Source organism: Malaclemys terrapin, chromosome 4, assembly GCF_027887155.1.
Source record: "Malaclemys terrapin pileata isolate rMalTer1 chromosome 4, rMalTer1.hap1, whole genome shotgun sequence".
Taxonomy (NCBI): Eukaryota; Metazoa; Chordata; order Testudines; family Emydidae; genus Malaclemys; species Malaclemys terrapin.
The window spans coordinates 47,657,901-47,683,669 of record NC_071508.1 but is presented as its reverse complement, the minus strand read 5'-3'; the positions used below and the strand labels follow the sequence as shown (position 1 = coordinate 47,683,669).

Sequence of the window (25,769 nt, the reverse complement as noted above, 5' to 3'; positions counted from 1 at the left end):
AAAATGTGGAGCCTTTGAGGTGGGCTATATAAGTGTAATTCAAAGTGCATAGATTCATGACTGAAATTAAAGAAAGGGGAGAAGATTGTCTGAATACAGGGAAAAGCTCCTCGACAGTCAGATGTGTTAGACTATGAAATAATCTGCTGAATGTGGGAGGGTTAGTTAGAATTTAAAGTGCTGTACAGTGCAGAACATGAGACAATCTGCCCTGGCAAAGCGAGGTGGAATGAATGCTCTGATCAGTCTTTTCCAGCTCTAATGTTCTATGATTGAGGGGAAGTCTGGTCTTGTGGTTACAGCATTGGACTGGGCCTGGGGAGATCTGTGTTCAAAACCTGGCTCTTCCACAAACTACTTTTGTGTGACTTTAATCCTTCTGTGCCTCCGTTCCCCACCTGTAAAATGGGGTTAATGATACTTCCTTAGTCCCTATTGAAACTGCAAACTCTTTGGGACAGTGTACAGTGCCTAGCACAACAGGATCTTGATCTCAGTTGGGGCTTCTAGGTGCCACTATAATATCAATAATTGATTCCACCCATCTGAAAGATGTAGATCCTGTAATTTATATTTTTTCACTAGTAGCTGAAAGGCTGTGCTATCACATGAGTATAATTCATAAAGTCATGGGGAAGCTGAGAGCCAAAAATGGCTGAGAATTTAAAAACTGGATGGTAGCAGACCAGGAATACCAGTGATGACTGACCCTGTTGATATTCTAAACAAAAAGAGCTCTCATCCATGCTCATTGCTGTTCCCATCACTTCAGGCTGAATCACCAGATACCCTAGGCTGCAGAGTGATGTTTGGGATTATTAAGTGGGGGTTCTGTTGGGAGACTTGTGTGGGTGGTGAATGAGGGATACATGCTGTGGTGAGGGGCTCTGTGTGTTTGGGGTTATTGCGTGTGCTGGTTGTGTTAATTTGTGTCTAAGAGGGTTTGTGCTGAGAGGCTTGTGTTTTTATGTGGGTGTCTGTTTTGGGCCAGGTAATCCACCATCTGTTCAATCTCCCTCATATAACCAATGAAATTGTTGCATGCAAATTAGCTGTAGAGTAAGGGTGGTGATTGGTTGAGTTACATGTGATCTCTCTATGATCTACAACTCTTGACTTAGCATAGATGCATGCCTTACTGTACCTGTACACCACACAGGTATAATTCATTAAATCAAACTCCCTGAACTTCTAAAAATTGGACAGTAGCAGCCTGCAAAACTCAGTGATGAGTCAGCCTGGTGATATTCTGAACAAAAAAAGCTCTCAACCATGCATATAGCTGTTTCCATCACTTTTTGCTGACTCTGGAGACGTTTTAGGCATCAGAGTGATCTGCAAAGTGGCATTTCTGGAATCTTATAATATCAATAACGCACCCAAAGTTTTAAAGAACTATATTTATTTCTCTAAGGTTGGATGAAACAGCATTTGCCATTAGCTGTGATCAAGGAGGATGCCCCCACTGCTTACAGACAGTAACATCTGTCTGATGCCCTGAAGAAAAAGCATTTAGCTACTCAGACTCTGTTTCACTATTAAAAATAGCATCTGTGCAGAGTTACTACAGATATAAATTCCCTAAGAAATATTACCAGTCTAAACAAGGCATTGCTGATTATGGTGTTACTGCAGGGAGGCCAGCATAGCAGAGATGCCTGGAAGGATTCATGTGCCAGGGCTGATGGCATTTGTTACTCTGGCACCAAAAAGTCTGGCAAAAATGGGAGAGCAGATGTATGAGGCCAGCTTCTGATAGCCTTACTCACATTGAATTGTGCTGTGCTTCATGGGTAGTCCCTTTGAAGTCAAAGAAACTATTTGTAAAATAAAATTCTGCTAAAACTGGGTAAAGGGTATATGAATCCAGCTCGTGGAAGAAACTTAAATGGACCTCCGCAACAAAGAGTAAGAGCTACTGTTTCCTTATAAGGTTTTTAGCCTAGCCTCAGTCTGTGTCTTGATGCTTTTCTTTGCACTATACCCTCTTGTCCAAAGGTGTATGAGGCGTTATAGTTCACCTACCACTTGGCTTTTGTTCAGCCTTGAAGTTTCTGTTCATCTGATTCATGTCCTGCACCCAAGAAAGCTGACATTCATTTGCTGTCCATCACCACAACAATTCCTTGTGAGCAGACAGAGGTCAACTGAATTCATCTGAAAAGTGCAGTGAGAATGAACGATTAGAAAGTAGTAAGGTTTTGAAATTGGAAGCATCCTGTAATGTCAGAATGCTTTTTCCTTCAGCAGGACTGACCCAAAAGAAAGGAGTCAGATAAAATACATATATTCTATTTTGCATATTAAAAAGTGGAAGGATTTTCCTGAACACTGTTATGAAAATCATGAGATATTTGGGTTTTAAAGTCAGAGTAATTCATTTGAATATCTTGAGCTGGATATTAGGGAAGCTGCATTTGAACTGTGTATTAGGAACCTCCCAGGTTGAATTGTTGTGTGACACAGCCACTTTGGGCCACAAGATGAACACCAAAAGAGCAGCAAAAGACCGCCTCTAATGAACTGCTTGATGTCAAATGCTGAAGCTGCCAGAAATACTGTTTTGTTTTATGTCACTTCACTGCATACTTTTAAGGCAACCAGTGGAACATTTACTAGTGTAAATTGGTTTTTGTCTAATGGTACAAAGAGAGCCCGTTTCTCATGAATTCTAGATGGGTTCTTTGTTCCAGCACAAGTTAAAATTATTACCTATAATACTGGAACCAAGATGTGGCCAAGAATTCCCACAACCTGTTAAAACAAGATGACAGATCCTGAAATGTAGGGATTGTCTAGACTAGAATTTGTGGTTGGGTTTTAACTCTAGTTAATTGATTGCCAGTTAACACAATTGTCAGTGCTAGTCTGGACGCTCCATGAACATTTGTTCAATGACACAAATATTTGTGGTTACCCCAGGGCTCAGCCATAAGCTCTAGAACAAATGTTTGTGGAGCTGTCTAGACTAGCATTTATAGTCGTGTTCATCAACTCAGTTTAATGGGCAATCATTTAATTTAAACTAAAACAGAATCTCAGACTCTGAGGTGCCTGTCAATTGATTACCAGTGTATTTAGGATGAAAGATCGCTGAATTTAGTAACTTCAGTAATACTACCAAGAGCCCAGTGGCACCTTAAAGACTAACAGATTTATTTGGGCATAAGCTTTCATGGGTAAAAAAACACTTCTTCAGATGCAATAGTAATACTATTAAGGCGGGCACCTTCTAAATGTTAGAGTAACCCATACTTTAAGAACACCACCTGATGTGCATTAACTTTGCTAAAAATGGCTGGCTTCCACGCTATAAATTAGAATAATTTGCCTGGATAGAGAGTTTGCTTCATTTTACATGGCTCACCAGGCTTGTGAGCCTAAATAGCTTCTCTAAGTTAGCTGCTTTTAGTCTAGGATGTGATCATTCCTGCTTCCTAATGAGAACAGATTGGGCATTTTTATTTCATGGTTTTGAAAGGTGTTAAATTAACAGCACTAAGATCTTAAGTTCTCTATCAACAGCACAGGTGGTGACCGAGAGACCTTCCCCACATTATCCTGGCAATATCTTTAAACCACTTTATAACGGGAATGCAGTTTGGGTCCGTGCCTGTTCAGGCTACTGCAGAGTATCAGTTAATGCCAGTACAGTGATTATTTTGGGGTTGTGTACAGGGGCACTGTATAGCAGTCAGATGGTTAGGTTTGTGGTAATGTGTTGGATGGTCCTATTGTGCTGAAACACTTTTAGATTTTTTTTTTTTTTCATTTAAGTTATCTTAACTGGATGGACAACACAGTGTGGAAATGTTTGTTTGTTTCAATTACTCAGGCACCTACCTATGGCAGCAAATAATCCAGTGTGGGTGCCAGTGAAGTTGAAATCAATAAATAAAATAACAAATATACCCATTGTTTTGAATGTGCCCCCCCCCTTATATTTTATTTTTAAGGTAACTGAAGTGATGGAGCATCCATCACTTCCCTTCGGAAACTTTTACAATCCGTTAATTTTTAGATCATACTGTTAGGCACACTTTCCTAATATCCAGCCCAAACTTTTTTTGCTCATTTTCGTCCATGTGGCTGATACTTCTCTATCATATTTTTAATGCCTGTCTTTTTTGATAAAAGCAAAATTAAAATTAAAAACTACATACTAAATGTCTGTAGCTTCAACGTATGCATTGACTTACTACTTTTTTAGTTTTCATGATTCTTCCTGAGTCCTGACTCTCTGACATGGTAATGTAAATCCTGTCCTTTTTTAGAACTACAAACGTATCCTTTTCAGATGGTGCCCTGAAGATGAGTGACCCAAAGACTTCCCTGTATTAATTGTATTACAGTAGCTGCCGCTGAGGTTGGGGCCCATTGTGCTAGGCATTGTACATTAATGGTAAGAGACAGACCATTGTTTAGTCACACTAATATTTTTCCACTTGCATAAAGATCTCGCAAAACGTTGTGCTATCTACTCTTCTTTTAAATGTCAGTACCCTGGATTGGCACCATCTATCTGTTCATGGGCTTCCCCCTATAAGGCAGGTTTCAATCTGTGCATTGAAAATCCATGCTATGGTGTTATCAACAATTCTCCAAAGTCTCGTTCAGCCGAAAGCTCCTGAAAGGAAAAATGCCACAAGGAATGCTGCTTGATTGCATTTATGTCAATAGTAATGTTTTGAGCTGCTGGGCTGCGGATCACTTATCAAATCCCAGCTTTGCCAGTCCTGCATATCAAAGCTCCATACAGATGTTTTTGGTTTCTAAATCTCAAGCACCTCGTGAAAGGAGTGTTTCTTGGCTCTCCCTGTTTTGATGTGTAATAAAGACCTGTAGTTTCCCTGGCAGAGGAAGACAGTAAATGAAGCCTCTGCAGAGCCTGGAAATCCCAGGGATTAGAAATTGGGTCAGAGAATGAATGTAAACTACTGGACACGTTGTCAAATCCATGTCTATATCCACATGTCCCCCATCTTCTGACTTCCCCTTCTTCCCATTCCCAGTCCTACAAACAGGGCTTAAAAGTTTAAAAAAAAAAAAAAAACCAGGTAACTTTGCACAATCCATCTGCCAGACATTCATGCACAGGAGCAATTGAGAGTAGCAGGCAATGATGAAGAATTCTAGGATGAGTTTGGGGCTTAGGTGGTCCCCCTTAACTCACTGAAAAAAGTCAGATCCTCCTGCCCACTGCACTAAATATAATTTTGGGGATAAAAATTGGTGCAGTATGGTGCACAGAGAAAACAGAAAACCATTTGTAGGAGAGGATGGGATTTGGATATGAAGATATGAAGTCTTACATCAGGCAGGAGATGCCTGCAGAGATGGAAAAAGCTACCTTATATCCATGTGCTAAAACATTTTTCAAATGCTGTGTTCACAGCTTTCTATAAGGTACAACTTCGAATGGGGCCTTGGAGAGAGCTGTTTTAGGTCAACTGCAGGGTGGAATAAATATGTGCAGAAGTCCGTGATGTCTCCTTCTACACAGTGACTAATTTGTTTGTCATCCTTGTTCTCAAAGGAAATTCTGCTTATGTTGTTTCTTTACAATGTGATTTATCCTGCAATGCATTCGTGGGGAAGGGAGGGAACAGAGGACTAAGGGTGTCACTTTGGAAATAGAAAACCAGAAGGAGAGAGGCTCCCCCTTCTCCATAGCGAGGTTGTGTCCTGCTGCATATAGGTGGAGGGCAGAGGTAGCCTCCAACCCCAACCCCTTGCACACCTGTGCGTCAATCAGGCATAGCTGTTGCTCTTAAATGTACATCACAGATGGGAGAATGCCACACTCCCTGAAGGGGTGGAACATCGAATGTACTCTTCCCTTTGCACCCGGGAAACCTGAGCTGGAGTCTGCCTTTGAGAATTTTTTATGCACCTTCCCATGGAGGATCAGTGCTGGTCAGTGTCTGCCCCCTAGCTGCAGACTGCAAAGTAAAAAAACCCTCCCCTATGTCCTTGAAGTAATTCTCTACTTAGAACCCCTAAGGTAGGTGTTTCTAGAGAGAGATTGCACTACAGAACACCTAGTTACAGTGAAGCCTTCAGGCCCTCTCCTAGCTCACTTTTCAGAGCACCATATCCTTCTTTTTTTCAGTTGTGGCCTTTCAGAAAAGCTGCCACTGAAATGTCCCAGAATGTTTCCCTCTGTCAGCCACATGAAGCCAGTGAAGGATCCAGGTTAGAAGCCTGCACTGGGCCACTCCAATCCCCATCTGCTGACTTCCAAGCTTATCCACCTCTAACACTGGCAGAGAGATGGAAGGCACTCAGAAGCCAACAGGGGGAAGGGACAACACACAGTGATTTACAGGCATTAGCAGGACTAACTAAATAATTTAAGAGCAAACTGGCTTACATGGCACCAGCCTGCTGGAAAGGCTGATGCCACCATCTGAGGTGTGAGTGCCACCTGCTGTTCTTGCAGGGATGGAGAAAGTTTAGGCTTTTTGCCACTGGTGTTGCAATACTGCATATGGACTCAGCAGCGAGCACTGTGCTGAAATGTCTTGTGTAAGAGATGCAGTAAATGCACGTTTTTCTCTTCCATTTCTCTGTATGCTTGTTCACAAGCCAAAGAGACAAAATCTTTTCAGTTCTGGGCGTATACTTCTACATTTCTAGTGGTACTGACAATAAATCAGTCTTTGGGCTGAGCCAGACTTGTATCAACATCTTATTACTACTTTGGAGCGGTGGCTGGAATATTCTGGCTACTAATGGATCTCTCTAAATTACTTCATCTGTTCCTCTTCTTCCCCCTCACAAATGCACTCGGCCCATGTAAGGGAAAAATTCACAGAACTGTTACAACCTCCCCCTTGCCTTACCTTTTTCTTGTTTGTGTGTGACTCTAGGGTCCAAAGGGAGAGAATGTTGGTTCCATCACTCAGCCTCTTCCCAGCAGCTACTTGATCTTCAGAGCAGCCTCGGAATCAGATGGTGAGTTCCGGTCTGCCTCTCCTCTCTCTCCAGTTCTTTTCCACAGATATGAATGTTCGTCCTGAATCAGAAATAAGAGTTTGATCCTGGGAGCTCAAGTGCCTTCTCTGGTTTCTCTTTCCTATTTAGGAAAATAAAGGTTGTGAATGGATAGGCAGAAGGATTTTTGTGGCAAAGATTTTATGGCTTAGACACTAGGTTTGGACTCAGCAAGGCAGGACAGAGCCAGCGATGGGACGTGGGTTCGATTCCTGGTTCTGCCATAGACTCTCCACGTGACTTCAGGCAACTCATTGACTCTCTGTGCCTGTTAAAATGGGGATAATACTTTTTTTCCTATTCTTGACTATGTAGATTGTAAGCTCTCTAGGGCAGAGGCACTCTTATTATGTGTTTTGGTCCCCTGTTGTGTTATGCACTTTACACTGTCTGGTCTTTATAGGTTCTATTGTAATATAAAAATTTTCCTCGCCAATGTTTAAAGGAAGAAAAATAGATTTGCCATGACTGATTTCAGTTAGGGATCCAGCTTGAACTCTAATTCACATGTACATTTATTCTTCTTCTAGGCATGTGTCGTACAAATTTTGTTTTGTACCAAGTCATATAATTAGTTAGAAATATTTGCTCAAATATAAATCCATCTGTATCCCCACACAGTAACAAAATACAGATTTATTTGAGTTGCTAGCATTATGTATCATGATATCTTGGATGTGTCATCTTTACTTCCCAGAATAGAAGGTGGGGAGATATATGTACTACAACAAAATTACAAACCTATAAAAGGTTTGTACACTACGTTGTGACTCGACTGAAGTTGCAACTTCCTCCAGTCTAGATGCTGCTGAGAACTATGCTTGGGGTTTTCAAAGGTGTTTAAGGGAATTAAATGCTCAACTCTCATTGACTTTCACCTTTGAAAATCCCACCCTATATGAACAATCTACTGCACCTGGCCAACCTAGAAGCCCATGGATAATATGTGGCTTAGGAAACCCAGGCAAAGATGTGAATCTGAGTGTGTTTCACACGAAGGGCCAGCAGAGCTCAGGTGGGTCACAAACATGCTCCACCTACTGCTGAATGATGGTGGCTCACTGAACAGCCATCTTTCTGGACTGATTGGCAGTGTGTCTGGGAACAAGATACACTCTTGCAGATGGAGGGAAAGTGCTGGGTCAACAGACATGTAGAAGATGAAAGGGAGGTGAACACCAAATTTGGGATCAGGAAGGGATTATCCCCTGCCTAAGATTGGCAGATATCTTGAAATTTCCCCTTTCATTGGAGCTTTCAGAAGGAAGCATATGTTGGTTTCATGGGGCCATGCTCCAAATGCTCAACTTCCTGAGTGCAGAAAGCTTGGTCATACACTCATCCTCTTTCTGCAGATAGTCCTTGAAATAAGACAGAGGGAAATTTGTAGGACGTCCACCTGGATCCTCCTTTAGGCAGGGGCCCAAAGAAGAAAATGTGTTGGTGAGGAGAGGTCTCTTCACCCATCCTTTCCCCTAAGTACTGTTCCAGGGATAGAAATGTGATCAGCACAGATAGTCCCCAATGGATCCACATCTGCCTTTCTTCTAGAATCCACAAAACTAAGGAAGGTGTATGTAGGTCAATGTATGATAAACATGCCAGCTTGCTATGTGAAAATCTCTCTAACTCTGTAATGACCACAGAAAAGCAGCGGTTTGTAAGTAGATAAGAAGATTAAAAACATGTTTTCATTCCAGTTGACCTTCAAAGTAGTGTAATTCTTGGCCATATCAAATTAACCCCTGCTGTTCCTTATAGACATTTTCTGCCTGCCCTAAAGGGGCACCCAAGTGGCCATCCATGCACCTTGAGCCTGATTTAAAATCTACTTAAGTAAATGGATGCCTTTTCATTTATTTCAGTGGGCTTTGGATCAACAGTCCTTCGGCTAAGTGTTTGTTTCACCCAGCCCGATTAGGTGTCAAATGAAGCACATGGGCTGCTGAATGCATTTCTGGTTGTGCACTTGGAACAGTTACATGGTTAAGTGCACCAGCAAATCAAAGAGAAGGCATTCCAGAGATCTGGTTTATTTCTTTTGTTTTTTCTTTGGGACTGTGCCTGCTGTCCTATCTTCCATTGGGAAAAGAGGGTTATTCATGGTTTGGGGGCGGGGGAGAAGGCATTTTTGATGGGGAGAAGTGCTTTTTCACTGCAGTGAAATTAGGTGGAATTTGCGTAAAGCCAAAAGAGTGCAGGTTTTTCTTTGAGTATGGTTGGTTCCTCCCTTATTCTACCACTCATACATCTTATTTGTGGAAAGAAATACAGAATTCCACCTCACTCTAAATATCTCCTATGTAGAAACAGGTATGCTGATTATAATACACAGACCCCTTTTTTTAAGCTTTCAAATATGCTTACCAAAAAATACAAGCATTTCAAATCTGTCAGCCCATCTGATAGAGAAACAACCAGAACTATTCCTCAGGCTTTTGAGGCAATTGAATGACTTCAATAACTATCTATCTACCCAAGCCTTAAAAGCTGCTATTTCCTTAGAGATCAATGTTACTTGTCATTCCATTAACTTAATTAGAATATGGGCAATGCGTACAGTATGGTCTCTGTGGCGTGTGCTTGTTTTTAAAGGAAAATTGCTGTTTGACCTCTTAGCATTTTAGTCTTTTTCTAAAAGAAGACTTCAAACTGGAAAAAGCTTTTCAACATCTGACTAAAATTTTAGGGCCAAGCTGGCAAAGGGTGGTGCCTGCATGCCATCTTTATGATCCCCTTATCCCTAGGGCTGCTGTGGGCTACATGTGTAAATTCGAGCAGACTCACAGCTGCTCTAACCTACACCATCTAGTAATGGCCTCCAAGAAGTTGGGAATCTCCAGACTAGAGCACTGCTCCAGTTGTGCCCTATTCCTCTGGCACACCCACAGTATGCCCTGATATATTGTAGGCCAGAGGGATAAAAGGGGCCAGAATCCCCCCTCCCTGAGGAGTTTTCAGGGTTTAGAATCCTTTCTAAGCTTTCTGCCAAATGAATTATTATGAATTTGTGATAACCAAGGGATTCAAGTGGTGGGTTATTGTAGCATATCTTTAAGTCCAAAGCTAAGTAAGGATTCTTAGGAAGCAGATCTACACCATTCAGGTGAAATCACAGCTAGTACCTGAGATTTTTGCCTCTTCATTTGCAGCAGGTGCATGTGACCTGGAGAAAAGCTAATGTGATTTCTTACTTTAAAAATGGGATCAAGGGAAAAAGCAAGAACCCAGAGATCTGAAATATGACATCTCTATTCAGAGAGTCTAGAAACAGTGATTCAGGATGAAAGATGAGAATGCTCTTGTATGGCTACAAGAATAATCAAGGGCACTCAGCACAGATTTGGAGAAGGGAAGTCATGCCTAACAAATTTCATCAACTTCTCCAAGGACGTGTCAATGAGAGTTGACAGAGGTGAAGCCACAGGCATAATCTATGTGTTATTAGCCTTCGTGAAAGCTTTTGATGCAATATCACACCAAAAGATGTTAGCATGAAACATTAATGAGTAGAGTACTGACTGTGGAAATTTCAATTGGATAAAATATTGGCTTGGTAGCTGAAATCCGTGAACAGTGATAAATGGGTATGGATTGAGAAGGAGATATATAAATAGCCAAAGGCATCGCTGTTAAGATCCATACTCTGTATTGATAATTTGGAAAATGTAATACACAACACTGCATTCACATTGGCAGATGACATGAAGTTGGTACAGTCAGTGTCACAAAGGAAGGGAATGGTTGCATGTAGAGAGTCCTGAATAAAATGGGGCAGACAAAGTAGGGACGTGTTCCTCGTACGATGGAGAAATGTTCATTTCAATATGGATTGAGTTTAAAAAGAGACAAGGAGGATTGTGCTTAAGTCATTGTAAGCTATGGGACAGTGGTCAAATGGTGACAGATTAAAATATAAAGGGGTATGAACTGAAGGTAAGAAAAGACCAGGCCATAAGGTGGTTTAGGAGACACTTGCATACAAACAGTTTTTGTTTAATGCATTGGACAACTACAGATAAAAGCCAGTCAAGAAGGTAGGCACTTGGAGAGAGCAAAATAAGCTAGGGAGATGAATAGACCCAGATGGCCTCTTTCCCATTGTATAACGTTAGTATATGTTTACAGTGTGTCCATGGATCATGAATCAGTCTCCATGCAGCCTTGACTACGTGCTTCTCGACACAGCCTCTCATGCTAATAACTAGTGAGAACATTTGGTAATGTTAATTGTAATTCATGAGGAATTCCTATTTTCTAGAGTACTGAGTTACATGATTGGTTTAGAGAACAGTCCAGACATTCAGCTACATCACAATCAGCAGCTTGGTGTCCTATTTTTCCTTTTACAATTTCAGAATACATTTTTCTGCTGCACCATCTGTGACAGACTGTTAGTAGGATTTAAGGCCCTAGCTTATGGACAGCCCATGGAAGTGCCACTAATCTACAGTAAATTTCACATTCCATAAAGTCCAGTAGCAATTTGTTGACTGCCTTGTTTTGTCACATATGGTTGTATTTGGAGACCTCTGGAAGGTCAAAACAGCCCACAAGCTCAACGTCTACAAATATAGGGTCTTTCTCTTGACATTTCTGGTAAAGCAATTTTATTCTGGAGGTTAGCTATAATGTAAACAAGCTACACACTACACAGTGAAGATTTCTTCTTGTTAGTGGCTTTAGTGTATTGATAGAAGTTGTCATAACATGGCGCAGTCCCCCTCTGTGTACGGACTGTTGTGAGTGGACCCAACCACTGAATCCTGCATGTCTCTAAGGCTCCTGGGTCTGGGTAGAGCCAGGTCACTGTTCCTAACTCTGTAAACGATATACAGTTGTCAGATAACAGTACATTGCTGCTGATTGTTAGAGGCCTCAATCAAATAGGTGTGAGGAACAAGGCCAGAAACTGAATGACTTTAACCACTCAAGAAGTGTGATATTCTCCTCATGATGCACTCTCTGGAGTATTGTATGGCCATTTGGTAATAGGACTTCTAAATAAAATCAGGAAAAGGGATTCAGCCCAACCATCCTGTGCCCCCAATTTTGTGGATGGGGGAAAAAGTGCTCCCAGACTGAAACTTTAGTGCACAGCAATAAGCTTTGGGCTAGAGCAGATTTTTACGTTGGAGTTAATGATGAGCATTGAGAGAACCTCAGTTATCCCATTTGTTGTTATCCTATAATGCAAAACATGACGATCTGGGGTCATCTTGATTGTGTGACTGATATTAGTTGATGTTTGTGAAGGACTTCAAAGGTGAAAAGATGCTTATATTCTAATTGCATGATCTTCCTATAAAATATCTGATTAGCCTGGTTATAGATCTGTTGAATGACTAGAACATGCCTACTGTGTTTTGTGACCAAGAGTTGAATAGAGCTAGAGGGCTGTTCAGGATGATTGAGTTTTTTTGTTTGTTTGGGGGTTTTTTTTGTTTTTTTGGTTTTTTTAAATCATTCATTCCCCCTATTTAAAACAAACAAAAACCAACAGTGATTATTTGAGCTGCATGCTCGCTCCCATCCAAACTTACAGCCCCAGGCTTTGAGAGCTGTAGCATCAGCTCTCCTCTGATATGAGCAGTGCATCCAGGGCTATGTCTAGAGCATCTTTACAGGGAGCAGTCGTGATTTGAATATACATGGCTGTATTTCATTACTTGTCTCAAATGGACATTAAGAGTTAGTCCGGATACCACGCCTACTGAGCCAAAAGGCATGGGGAAATGTATAGAATAGTTCGCATCAAATTTAAATTGTGGTATTGCAGGGCCAGGCAATAAATGCAAGCCGATGTTACCTTCCTTAGGCCCTTTTACTAGGGGGAGTAGTTTGGAATACAAATAAAATCATAGCTGTACCCAACATCCTTTGTTTTCAGTTTTTATTTTGTTTAAAATTTCCCAGGTATTTCTTAGTGTCTATTACAAATATTTTAAAATGGGTGAAAATCAGTGCAAAAAAATAATTTCCCAGTTTTCTGGGTAAATATCAGCGTTAATACTGGGGGGCAGGAGGACAGAAAAAAGCAACAAATAAAGAACAATAAGTGTACCGAAAGTAAAAGCAGTTTAATGCTGTGGTTTATTTCATGAATAGTCCATTAACAGCATGTACATCTTCCACTACATTGTGTTACTTTAACAGATAGCTTATTATTAACACAAAGACATCTACCTAATGTAATGGACTGCATTTGCTCAACACAATCAGCATTTTCAGGAGTGGTCCAAAATTCATGTGAAAATCCAGTAAAAAGTGAATAGCTTTTTTTAAAAACCCAAGAATTGTTCAGTAAAAACTGAAAACAAAGGGCCTTTGTTGTATTGCAATATGTTTAACCAGTTTTTTTCAAGCTCTCTATTTTTATTGCAATTAATTAATCAATTGTCACTGTTTTTACTGCAACCACTGCAAAATCATGCACACGAGTGCCAGAGATGGAGTGTAAGTAAGGTCCGTGCCAGAAGTCAAGGGAGACTCCTCTTCTTTCATCATTGTGCTATGTAATCCTCCAGGACCTCTCCGAGGTTGCAAATGACTGTTCTGGAATTTCGAAAGTGAATTGGTGTCTATCCAAAATACACTTGTTGTAGTCTTAGATTTGCCTTCGTGTTTGAGTTTAACAGTTTAGTTTTGGGAATTATTTTTCTTCTCTCGCGAATGGATTTTTGTTCCATTTATTGCCCACTGTCAAATCTGGTTACAATTTTGAAAAACATTTTATCCAAAAATGGCAAATTCTTCATGACATTGTGTTGCTGGTTTTGATCAGTTCTACCTGCAGTGAACATATACAGCTATGGTAGCTATCTTTGGGTCAGGTGTGAATGAAAAGGGTATGTGAATGGTCTGTGTTTATAATGCCTGGTGGCAGAGGTGGGCTTAGGAGTGGCTGTCCAGAGCAGTGAAGTGTGTTCAGGTGGTTGGGTAGCTGGGAGGTCAATTGGTATTACAGGCAGTACAGGGCAATGGTTGGAACTCTCGCAGGGGTCAGTAGCTGGAAGAGCCAATCCAAGGGGCCAGGACAGTGGGTTGGGGAGGCGAGGTGACAAGGCAACCACCAGGCAACAACATGTTGCTCAGACAGCTCCCTCTTCCTGTTGGGGTCTTTATATAGTCCAGGTACCCAATGAGAGTGCTGTCTGTCCAGCCAATCAGGGGCCTGGGTATGGCTGCTACAGGGCTGTAGGCCTTTAGCACTAAGGCTGTTGGTCAGTGGCAGTGGTTCAGCGCATTACTGTGTTGCTAAGGATGCCACCTGGGGACCTGGTAGACCAGGGTTGAATAGTGGGGTCCTGATGGTTTTACTGAATTTTAGCTCCATCCATCCTTTCTAACTGGTCCTGCAATCAGACCCTGCACTCAGGGTCTTTCCCAGCGCCCTTTGACAAAATACCCATTGACTTCAATGAAAGTAAGATCAAGCTCAGAACACTTACGAGACTCTTGAGAGAGTTCTTGGGAAAGAGTCTCTTGCTTCAGAGAGGGGACAATATGGGTATTTTTGAAGCAACATATACCTTTTTGCATAATTTCTATCATAAAGGAGTTGTATTACAAGAATTTGAATAATCTGCATTTAAATGCTATGAAAAATGCTGCCAACTACTCTAGTTGGAGACTATATTCTTTCATCTTAGCCTGTGCTTAGAACAAAGCGCTGTCCACTAAAAAATAATACAGCATATTTTATTTATTGACTTTAGAAAACTTTTATTGCACTGTTGCATGTTACAATTTTAAAAGTGCCAAAGCTTGAAGCAGACCTCTCTAGCTTTTAAGCACTGTCACAGTCTGAGCCTTATTATCTAACATAGCCCAGCCTCTCTTAAGGAATCAATTCATGGCCTTCAACCTGTGTGTGTGTGTGTGTGTGTGTGTGTGTGTGAGAGATATATCTTCCACACACAACTACACAAAAAGAACATTATTAAGGTTGCAAAGTCAAACACTAGAAAATTAGCAAATGCCAGAATTAAAGTTGCCTGTGCAGTCTTAATTTGGGCCCCGTGTGCATATGCACTATCATTCTGTCTTTAATTACATGATCACATACTGTTTTTCCATATTTCAATGTGAGATGGCTTGGACCCATCTTGCAAGCACCACAGCAACCAAAGCAGCAGTACCTGCAAACAGGATAATACAAAGAAACCTTTCATTTTCATTGCACGTGTGCACACACAAAAGTAGTAATATCACTTCCATATGACACGTTCTGTTCAGTTCTTCAGTAATAAAACAGGCTTATCTAGCCAGGGCCAGCTCTAGGCACCAGGCACCCAAGCACATGCTTGGGGCGGCACCTGGTAAGGGACGGCGGGGGGAGCGCGGCGCGGCATTCCGCGGGGGGGGGGGGGCGCGCTCCGGCGGTGTGGTGCTGGGGGAGCGGGCTCCGGTTGCGTGGGGCTTGGCGCGGGGGCGGTGCTGGAAGGGGGTTCCGGTGGCGCTCGGCGGGGAGCGGGGGTGGGCTCCGACAGTGCGGGGCTCGGCGGTGGGGGGCAGTGCGGGGATCGGCGCTCGGGGGGGGGTGCGGCGCGGGCACGACGCTGGAGGGGGGTTCCGGCGGCACTTGGCAGGGGGCGGGGGCGGGCTCCGGCAGCGGGGGGCGTTGCAGTGCTCGGGGGACGGGGGGTTTCCAGTGGCGCACAGCGCGGGGGTGATGGGCTCTGGGGGGCGGCGCTCGGCGGGGGGGCGGCGCTCTGGGCGGGGTTCCGGCGGCGCTCGGCGGGGGGGCGGCGCGGCGCTCGGCTGGGGGGGAGTGGTGCGGCTCGGCGGGGGGTCTGGGGGGCGGCGCATTTTTTTGCTGCTTGGGGCAGCAAAAAAGCTAGAGCCGGCCCTGTATCTAGCCTGCAAGTCCTCAAAATTATAGATGGTATGTTTTCAGCGTAATGCGCTGAAATTAGCACACAGTTGTGCTTAACTTACAGAGAATGGACCCTTTCTTCTTTGCAGAGGAAAGGCCGCATCTCATTTCTAACTTTGTGACAGGTATTTGAGTCTAGATTCACAGCACCACTCGATGGACAAGGGGCCGTGCTATAGCTTTTATCCTGATCTGTCTCTCTTGAATGCACTTTTGGTTTAAAGTGAATAAGTGGCCATTCTTTGAATATTATTGATATGCTTTGTGGGTGAGTATCAAGTTTGAATGCTAACACAGGATGGGCTATTATAGTAGATACTCTTTTGAGTTGGGTTTAAGAATGACATTGTTAGGGGTTTCTGCATTTGAGTATTAAGACAAAGATTTTCAAAAATGGTTGGCTGAATTCATGCTTGTAGGCCAGATTTCTAAAGGTGTAGAGAGGACCTAGTGGAATCTACAGAAGTGTCTAAATATCTTTTTATAAATCTGGGTGCTAAATCCTTAAAGCCATGTCTGCTCTTAATGTGTCTTAAGCACATGCTTGACTTCAGTGGGTTTTACGTACATGCATTAGAGGTTTTTTTTCTGAATTGGGGCCTAAATTACATCAGTGGGAGCTGCTGGTTTGTAAACCAGACCACGTTCAAGGTCTATATTTGAACGTAGGCTCTTAGTTTTTTAACTCTATTTTTGAAAATCTTGGCATGAACAAAATACACAACAAATATAGCATGTGCAGTGTTTCCTAATGGAAACTGCAGTTTCCATCCGATAAGACTGAAGAATCAAAGATTAAATTGCAGTACATTTTCCTCACATGGAGTAAGCTGAATTGATTTTCATCTTGATGAGTCAGGTGTGTGTGTGGGAGGGGAGGTGTATTTATGCTCAGAACACCCATTAACACTGATGAGTTATCCTTGTAAATCCTCCATGTGGTGCAAAGAGAATAAATCTCTGCATGTAAAGCCTTTGATATGCAATACTTGTAAAATACAAAATAATATGAAATCAATTACAGCAGTCCTGACCCTGCCTGAGCATTTATTAAACATTATGCATGGTGTTATTAAATAGCAAGCCAGTGCTGAAGGAATTTCAAGGATGAAATAAGACAAAATTACTGAGCTCTGATGTTTTACGGTTTGGTATTAATCTGGAATTCTTCAAGATCTTCATTCCTTTCTTTCTCTTACTACTCTTCTGTAGCCTTTTACAAAAGTGATTCATCAAAACATAGAAACCTTGTAGAACTATAAATATTTCTTTGTATATGTGGTGTTTAGATGCTGCATGTGATTATTAGAACTGGGAGCACTGGCTGTTGGGAGTCTGAAAGGACAGGAGACAGGAAGGATGGGGGAGGAGTTGAGGAGGCTGGGAGAGTTACAGAGTGTGCAGCTACAGCTTGGAAAAGAGACTTCCACTGTAAATAAAGTTCTGTTGAAGTTGTTAATAATTTGCTTGGTGGATACAACAGTATACAAATGACCCAGACCTTTTTGAGCTCTATTTGCTGTCCTCCTAGGGCAGAGGTGGGCAAACTATGGTCTGTGGGCCACATCCAGCCCGCAGGACTGTCCAGCCTGGCCCTTGGATGGGTTGGGAGTTCTGAGGGGGGCAGTCTGGGGGTGGGAAGTGTGAGGGGGCGGATGGGGGCAGGGGCCAGGGCTGTTTGGGGAGGCACAGCCTTCCTTACCCAGCCCTCCATACCGTTTTGGAACCCCAGTGTGGCCCTCAGGCCAAAAAGTTTGCTCACCCCTGTCCTTGGACCTGGTTTCTGTTAAAGTCAATGGAAGTTTTGCCCAGTGGAGATTTTGTGAAAGCTGTTGAAGTCAATGAGATTTATGTGTGTTCTTGAAATTAAGCATCTGCTTTCCTGCATGGAAGTGTGTCCTGAGAGTGGGATTTGATCCTTAGTAAAATTAAACGTGAAATTCATGTGTTACCGTATTTTCCACTGCTATTGCTATGTCTTCCCTTGTTTTCTTTACAGCCTCTCAAATACATTTTTAATTATTCTGTAATGTAATATGAGATGCAGAAAAAACTCTCTTTTGTACATGTTAGACATTACTGAGTGCCTCTCTCGATACCTCAGTTCTTGAATGTGCTGCAGATTTGCCAGGTGTCCTAGCCTCTGTGACCTCTTGTTTGATGTCACCCAGGACCTCTTATTTGGGGGCTAATAACTTTTCAGTGATCGCATGGAGAACTGAATAGGGTTCTGGGACTTCTGTGCAGAATGGCACCTCAAAACCGAGAAAGGTGGACTGTGCCCACCAGTGAATACAAGGACACTGACTGTAAAATGATATAAATCTTAATACTTACTCTGCTTTTGTTAGGCTAACTGTGGATACTCTGAGCTATTTAAACCTTTAAAGTACTCTACCTGATGTCTCTGTTAGTAAAAACTAATTAGAACACTTGACTCCCAAATGAGAAGCTTTTGAGAAACCTTAGATGAACGTTTTTGCTGTCATCTCTGACCTCCTATGCTTAGATAAGTCCTGTTGTTCTACAGGCCGATGTTGGTTGGATGCTCTGGAACTTGCCCTGCGTTGCTCCAGTCTCTTCCGACTCAGCACCTCCAAACAGGGGAAGGATGGAGACCTGAACTGCTCTTCTGATTCTTCACATGCTGGGCTGTATAACCTGTTGCACACGGCCACCATCTCTGACCAGGAGCTCTTCCAGTAAGACTGTGCTTTTAGCTATTGTACATGTAAAGGTGTTGGTTGGTTCATACACATGACTCATTTTTAACCATATTATTTTTTCAGAATACACACTAGCCACCATTGGCTTGGTGAGGGGCTATAGTCTAACCTGTCTCTGTCAAGGTTCTTGTACCACACCCATCACTAATATCTGGGTATCTTTTGGGAGAGATGGGGAATAGCTCTCTCTTTTGGGTGCTGTCCTATAGCCTACAAACTATGAAAGGCTTGGTTAGAGTTCCAGCTGTGTGAATGTGCATAACAAAGGACCCATATTGCCCTAGTTGGGCCAAACTTCTGTTAAAGCTGATGGAGGTAGACAGGGCTGTCCTTACCCAAACGCAAAGTACACAGCTGTGTAGGGCACCAGGAAACTTGGGGTACCAAATTTCCTGGTGCCCAGCGCAGCTGCATGCTGCTCCAGCCTCTGCCCTGCCTCTTCCCCAAAGCCCTGCCCCCACTCCACCCCTTCCCCAAAGCCCCTGCCCTGCTCCACCCCACCCCAGCCCTGCCTCTTCCTGCCCCTGAGGAGTGCAGCAGGGCTGGACCTGCACTCACCCACCGGCAGCGGGAAGTGCAGGGCCCCGATCCTAGCCACGCCACCGGTGAGTGTTGGGTGGTGGTTCCCCCCAGCCCGCCCCCCATACCCTCGTTGAGGCCTGGGACCCCCACAAACACCCCCGTGGAGGAGGGGGGCTGTGTAGGGCCCCAGAATAGCTGAGGACGGCCCTGGGGGAAGGAGTGGGGATAGGCTTTACAGAGGTTAGCAGTCTACCAGTGAGTCCAGCCAACAAATGGAGTATGCTAATCAGACGTACTCACTCTAGCACAGGGATCGGCAACCTACGGCACGCGTGCCAAACACGGCACCTGAGCCGATTTTGAGTGGCACGCTGCCTGCCCGGTGAGAGGAGGCGGCGGAGGGGCAGGAACGCACCAAGCTGTGGGAAGAAGAGGGGGAGAGGAGAAGCTTGGTCCTTTCTGCCTCCTGCCCCCGCAGGGGAGAGCGGTGGGGGGGGTCCCGGCCCCCAGTCCCACTCAGCCCCCCTGCCCACCGCTCTCCCCTGCGAGGGCAGGAGGTAGAAGCTTGGTTCTGCAGCAGCCAAGCTTCCCCCTCCCCTGTTTCTTACCATAACGTGGTGCATTCCGGCCCCTCCTGCTCCCAGAGGAGCAGAGCCAAGTGGCAGAGAGAGGTAGGGATGGGCCTTGGGGAAGGGGGTGGAACAGGGCATATCCCTCCCAGCCCCCTGCCATGAGCCGCTCAGGGCAGGGGGCTGGGAGCACCCCAGCCTTCTGCCCTGAACCCTCCCACCCCAACACACACCCATCCCTCTGCCCTGAACCCCCCCACACCCAGCCTTGTGCCCTGCACCTCCACACTCCCCCCAGCCCTCTGCTCTGACCTTGAGTCCCCCGCAACACCCAGCCCTCTGCCTGAACCCCCCCCCCCACGCGCGCACACACATAGCGGGCTGAGCAGGCTGGTGGCGTAAGATCAGCATTTTAATTTAATTTTAAATGAAGCTTCTTAAACATTTTGAAAACCTTGTTTACTTTAAATACAACAATAGTTTAGTTATATAATATAGACTTAGAGAGAGACACCTTCTAAAAAAACGTTAACATGTATTACTGGCACGCAAAACCTTAAATTGAAGTGAATAAATGAAGACTCGGCACACCACTTCCGAAAGGTTGCCTACCACTGCTCTAGCATCTGGCCACCAATTGGTAGATATGGCCGTGAGTGTGATTTTTCTTATAGTGAGGTACTCTCAGTGCTAATAGTACTATGTTATAGACAGGAGAGCACACCTGCTCCAAGGCTATAGTTTCGTAACTGCTGTCTCCACTGAGTTGGTGGGTTCGTGGTTTCCTGACTCTTCCCCAAATGCATCATAAGATAAAATTTACATTAAAAAAGTTATTGCAACCATCTTCCTATGCACACTCCTAATATTACAGTAGCATCTCATAGCACTTCACTTTAAAGACTGTTGGAGTAAACATAGGGGTTTTCTCTGCACCTTACAGCTAGACAGGTTGCCTGAAAAATCTCACTGCTCTACCAGATAGGATGCTGGGCATAAAGCCAGCCTGGTTCTGCCTCTGAGTTGTTGTGTGACCTTGGGCAAGTCATTTTGCCTTCCTGTGTTTCTGTCTTGTCTCTCTTTTCTATTAAGACTGCGCGCTTTTGGGGGCAGGGATTGTCTCTTGCTATGTGTACATGCCGCAACTAGCAAAATGTTGGCCTGTAGACAATACCACACTATGAATATAAGAATATTATAACAATAGGAGAATCCAGGTCCTTTTCAGAATGTGGAAGTATCTTTGCTAATCACAAGGCAGGACACAGACTTGTCAGAAGCTCGGTGATCCAAAGCAGCAATGTATGTGCAGTTCTCTTGTTTTGCAGGCCTGTTGTATTTTCAGCACTTTATGCATGCCATTGTTCTTCAGCGCTGAGCGGAACTTCCTTTGATACACTGCTATAATTTGCACCATAAACAATGATCATTTGTTCTGAGTGTCTAGTTCTTTCAAGGTATAACATGGGGTGGGACAGAGCAGCAGGAAATCGGATGTGTTACTAGGACCTGCAGATTTAATTGTGCATGTATGTGTTTATCTTACGGGTCTGTCCTTTTGATGTTGATGTCTCAGATCTCCAACTCTCTTCTTAGGAATAAGTATACAAATAATAATAGTGCCTGCACTGAGAGCCTTTTCGTTGATAGTGAACCAATGAGTGTAGCTAGCCTTTAAATGGGGATTGGTTGACTGTAAGGTTCTAAGTACAAAGAAACACTGAGATATATGTTATGGCAGAGAGTTTGTGCCTTTCTTCAGACGTGTGCATATGCCAATCCTGTGTAAGACTAAAATCAGATACAATGTGCTGGTAATGGAAATGCTATTGGCACTTACTACCGTTTTGGCTGAGGGTGTGTTTGTGCTTGTTTGTTCGTATAATACTAGTCTTTAGGAGCTTCAACCAGGGTTTGACATGGGGTGCTAGGTGCTGTACATATGAGTAAAAGAGACTGGCCCCAGCCTGGATAGTTCACAGTCCATATGCCACCCCTTCTCTTGAGGGACACCATTATGATGTCATGCCACAAATAAATCCACTACTGTGTCTGTCTGTGGATCAGAAAGGAGAATGGTGCCTTGGGAATGTGCATTCAGACCTACAGCTGCAGTTAATAGAAAGTATAGGATAAAGAAGAGAATGTGTTAAGCTTCTAACTTAAAGATAAATCATGCATGTACAACAGCTACTCTATTCTCTGCTCATTGGTTGAATTTTAAGGGCCCTACTTGGGCCTCCTGATTTACAGAACTCAGCAGCTTCCCATAGGGCCAGAATTTCAAAAGAGCTCCGCCCCTAGGCCATACTTGTGGATGCCAAACCCTCTTCAGAGCCTGGTGCACCGTGTAGATCATTCTCAGTTCTGGTGCATTGTGTGGCTCTACCACAGGATTCAGTTTTTCTCAAATATTTTGAGCCTTGGAGAATTTGGCAGCTATGTAACGAGGGTAAAAAAATTCCCTAAAGCAGCAGCAGCAGTGGTGCAAAATGGGGTGGGAAGGGGAGTACGTGGAAAACCAGCTATCCAAGTGTTGAGGAGATTCTTGGTTTGCCACTCACAGGGACTCATTCATTCTAATTAAATGCCTTCCCTTCAGGGAATCCTGCCCAATTAAGTTGGCACGCTGTTATTAGGGGGCCAGTTAATTACATTTAACTGTATCTTCAAATTAGTCAAACTACTCTGCCAAAAAATAAAATGGAGCCAGATGTTCTATATTTGGGAGGTGCACTCCTCCCCTTGTAGGGAAAATCTTCTCTTGAGCCAATGCTGTATTTTTCCACTGGCTGTTTCTGTTCCTGTCTTGGTGGGAAAGAAATAGAGGAGACAACGCTAGCAAAAATCAATCTATTTAATAATCGGAAAGAGGGTGAACTTTCAAAGCACCTTGCAGGGTCACAGCCTCTTGACTTCTCTGGAAATAAATAGGAAATTGGTGGCTATAACCCTGCAGAAGTCTATTTTGATGTTAAGCATGAGGCTTTCAGGGGCATAGAGACTACTGTTTTTATGCGTAAGCCTGTCTGTTTGTTGTTGCTTCCCCCACCCCCATTTGTGTGCCTTCTCTAACTGTGGTCTGTTCTGTTTGACACCTTGATTGTAAATTCTCTGGGACAGGTACTGTTTACTTTAAGTACAATGGTGCCTTGACCCTTGTTTGGGGTTTCCAGGTGCTGCCATAGTAGAAATCATGAACAATACTATGCTGCTCTGATGCACATAGTGCTCTTTGATACAGTACACGTGGATGGAGGGCAGTAACATAGCCCTGAAACAAAGGGCTTCCTCTTGTTTGAGTGAGTGAAGGTCTCCCGCTGCCTTTAAACACTGTTATTACAGCTCTGCATTTGGGATTTGATCCAAAGCCCATGAAAGTCAATAGGAGTCTTTCCATTGATTTCAAAGGATTTTGAATCATGCCCATAATTTGACTTTTGTTTTTAATGTATGTATTTACTGATTTTTAATTTTTTTTAATGATCCTGTTTGAAATGGTGTGGCTCCATTTCATTCTCCCCATCTGTGAAGTTTGATATTCACTCTGAATAGCATGTCTTCCTTTGTGCTCCCCAGAGTAGCACTATAGCTCTAAGTATATTGAGGTCTGACGTGTAGCAGGCTGATTTGGTAATTACTGCACAGAGCTAATATTTGGGGAATTTCAGGTGAATTAACTCCCTCCTGTTCCACTGCTCTGGAATAACTGAAATACCAGAAAAGTGTCATTGCAGAAGGATTTTTTTGGTTAGGAAAGAGCAGAAATACAAAAGGAGTAAGACTTGCCCCAGCAGAAAGTTTAAATCCTCTCACAAATTACAGGAAGATCATAATTAACAGAAGTTGGGCTTTTTACAAATGCTGTTAAATTAAGCATGTGCTATTTCTCAAACATTGACACTGGCCCATATTGTGAACCTTTCTCTCAAGTACGCACATCCCAAAGAGAAGATTTTCACAAGGGAAGGGAGCATAACACTGACAAATTGTGCTGATCGTTGACCCCAAAGAAAATAAATCAAGCCTGAATTGTCAGCAACAAACAAATGATCTGCCAAACCAGCAAGTATCTGTGCTGTGAGATAATGGGATAATCTCTTGCCTCCTTTCTCTTCCCACCCCACTACCCCTTTTTTCTTTTTTTCTTTTATGGTCTTAAATTCACATATGCACTAAACTCTACTTCAGATTAACTTTTCAGTCATTATGCTTGGTAGTCATTGTCTGACACAAAACACAGAGGCCCGATCCTGGCACTGAAGTCATTGGAGCTGCATAGTTTATAATATCAGAGCATCAGTGCTGGAATGTAATAGCTATTAATCCTCTGGCCCTAAACCTATAATCATACTGATCATTGCAAAAAACTATCATTTAAATATAGAGATTAGAAAAACCACTCCCACATGTATAAGACGCTACTCGCCAGACTTTCAAAAGAGCACAATGGACTGAATACTGGGCTGTTCTAGAAATCTGACTAGAAGTGTTGCCATGGAGACTGCTGGGCACTGAGCACTTCTTGAAAATCTGGCCCTTATATGGGACCCTAAAGGGGAACTGAAAATCTGACACCAATTCTGGATTCTGAGCACTTAAAAATCTGTCTATTGGCAAAACCTAAAAACAAAGAGAGAGAGAGAGAGAGAGTGAACAAGCGAATTCTCAAAGTCATATAGAATCAAAATAGCAATGTCTCCAAAGAGAGCTGATGGGGGAAACCCCATCGTGGAGCCATTTAAAACTAGACAAAGCATTCTAATATACTGAAGAGAGAGATCCTGCTTTGGCTGGGAGACCGACTAGATGACCTAATGAGTCTCTTCGATCTCCATTTTCTTTGATTCTCTGAAATATGTTGGTAATGCAGAAAATCTTTTGTTACTATTGCATTTAAATTATGCATAGAGTTTGTGTGCCGGTTAGGATTCACAAGATGAAACCTAATAAGCTTAGTGTATGCTAGTAAAAATCACGATCTCTACTGTCAATATCACCTACTGATTAAAATTAGGACAGTCATTGATATTGGACTCTGGGATAATTCCCAAGGATATAAAACAAGACACTGCATGGAGGCTTCATAGGAGACTGTGACATTCCAGAGTGCAAGCCAAGCCAGTGAGGGACTCCGGCACCCCTGCTCTGCAACCTTGGTGCCTTACAATGCCTAACAGCAGTAGCTCCATCCTGGGCCTGCTCACAAACAGTCTTCCAGCATGGAAGCCACACCCTGAGTGTCTGTGTGTAACTGCAGCCTGCCAGCCACACTTCGCTTACACTCTGGCTTTTACCAACCTTGGTTATTCCTGTAGGGTGACCCGACATGCTCCCAGTCCCAGATTTCCTCCCTCTAAATGTGTGTTCTGTACTGGCTAGCCCCCTTCTGGACAGTCCAGAGATATTAGGTCCATTGTCCCTTTAAGGGAACAATACACAGCTTGCCACCTTAAATGGAATTACCCAGACAATTTAACTTAACTATCCAGTGTGTTTTCAATTAAAGAATAAAACAAGTTTATTTAACTACAAAGAGGTTTTAAGTGAGTACAAACAATGATGCATAAACATTAGAAATGATTATAAGAAAAATATAAAACGCTTCCTAGTGCCTAACTTAACAAACTATACTTGATTCAAAGTACAATTCTTACCAAAGTACAGTTCTTCCAAAAGCATTACCGACCAACCTTTTCAGGTCAGGACCCCTCCCCCAAAATCCAGTGGCCATTTCTTTTGTCCTCTTAAGTGAAAAGAGGGAGGTGGACAGGGCAAGAGATAACGTGGGGTGTTTGCCCCTCACTTGTATACTTCAGTCCCCCTCATAAAGTTCTTTTCAGTTGAGAGCAAGTAGATGTCTGTTGAGGAAAGATGCTTCATGCTGTTTTCTTGCTGAGATGTAGATTTTCTTTGTTTCCTTTCTTTTCTCTCTTGCAGTCTGGAGACTCTGTTTACAGTTTATATGCAAATTGAGGTAACCACAAACATCCTTTTGTTTAAGACCTGCTTGACCACTTGTGCCTAATTGGAGCTTGAGATTGAACTACCTGAGTTTGAGCATGTCCCTTTAACATT

The 25,769-nt window shown here is 43.1% G+C and overlaps 1 protein-coding gene across 4 annotated transcripts in view; it reads left to right on the top strand.

Annotated features, from left to right (window-relative positions):
• OSBPL5 (oxysterol binding protein like 5) overlaps positions 1–25,769 on the top strand; it is a 213,846-nt gene that overhangs the window by 154,275 nt on the left and 33,802 nt on the right. For all 4 annotated transcript variants that reach the window (XM_054027036.1, XM_054027032.1, XM_054027033.1 and 1 more), the window contains exons 7-8: positions 6,873–6,957; positions 18,405–18,576. In XM_054027036.1, the coding sequence (XP_053883011.1) occupies positions 6,873–6,957; positions 18,405–18,576 (257 nt within the window). The remainder of the gene's footprint in view (positions 1–6,872; positions 6,958–18,404; positions 18,577–25,769) is intronic.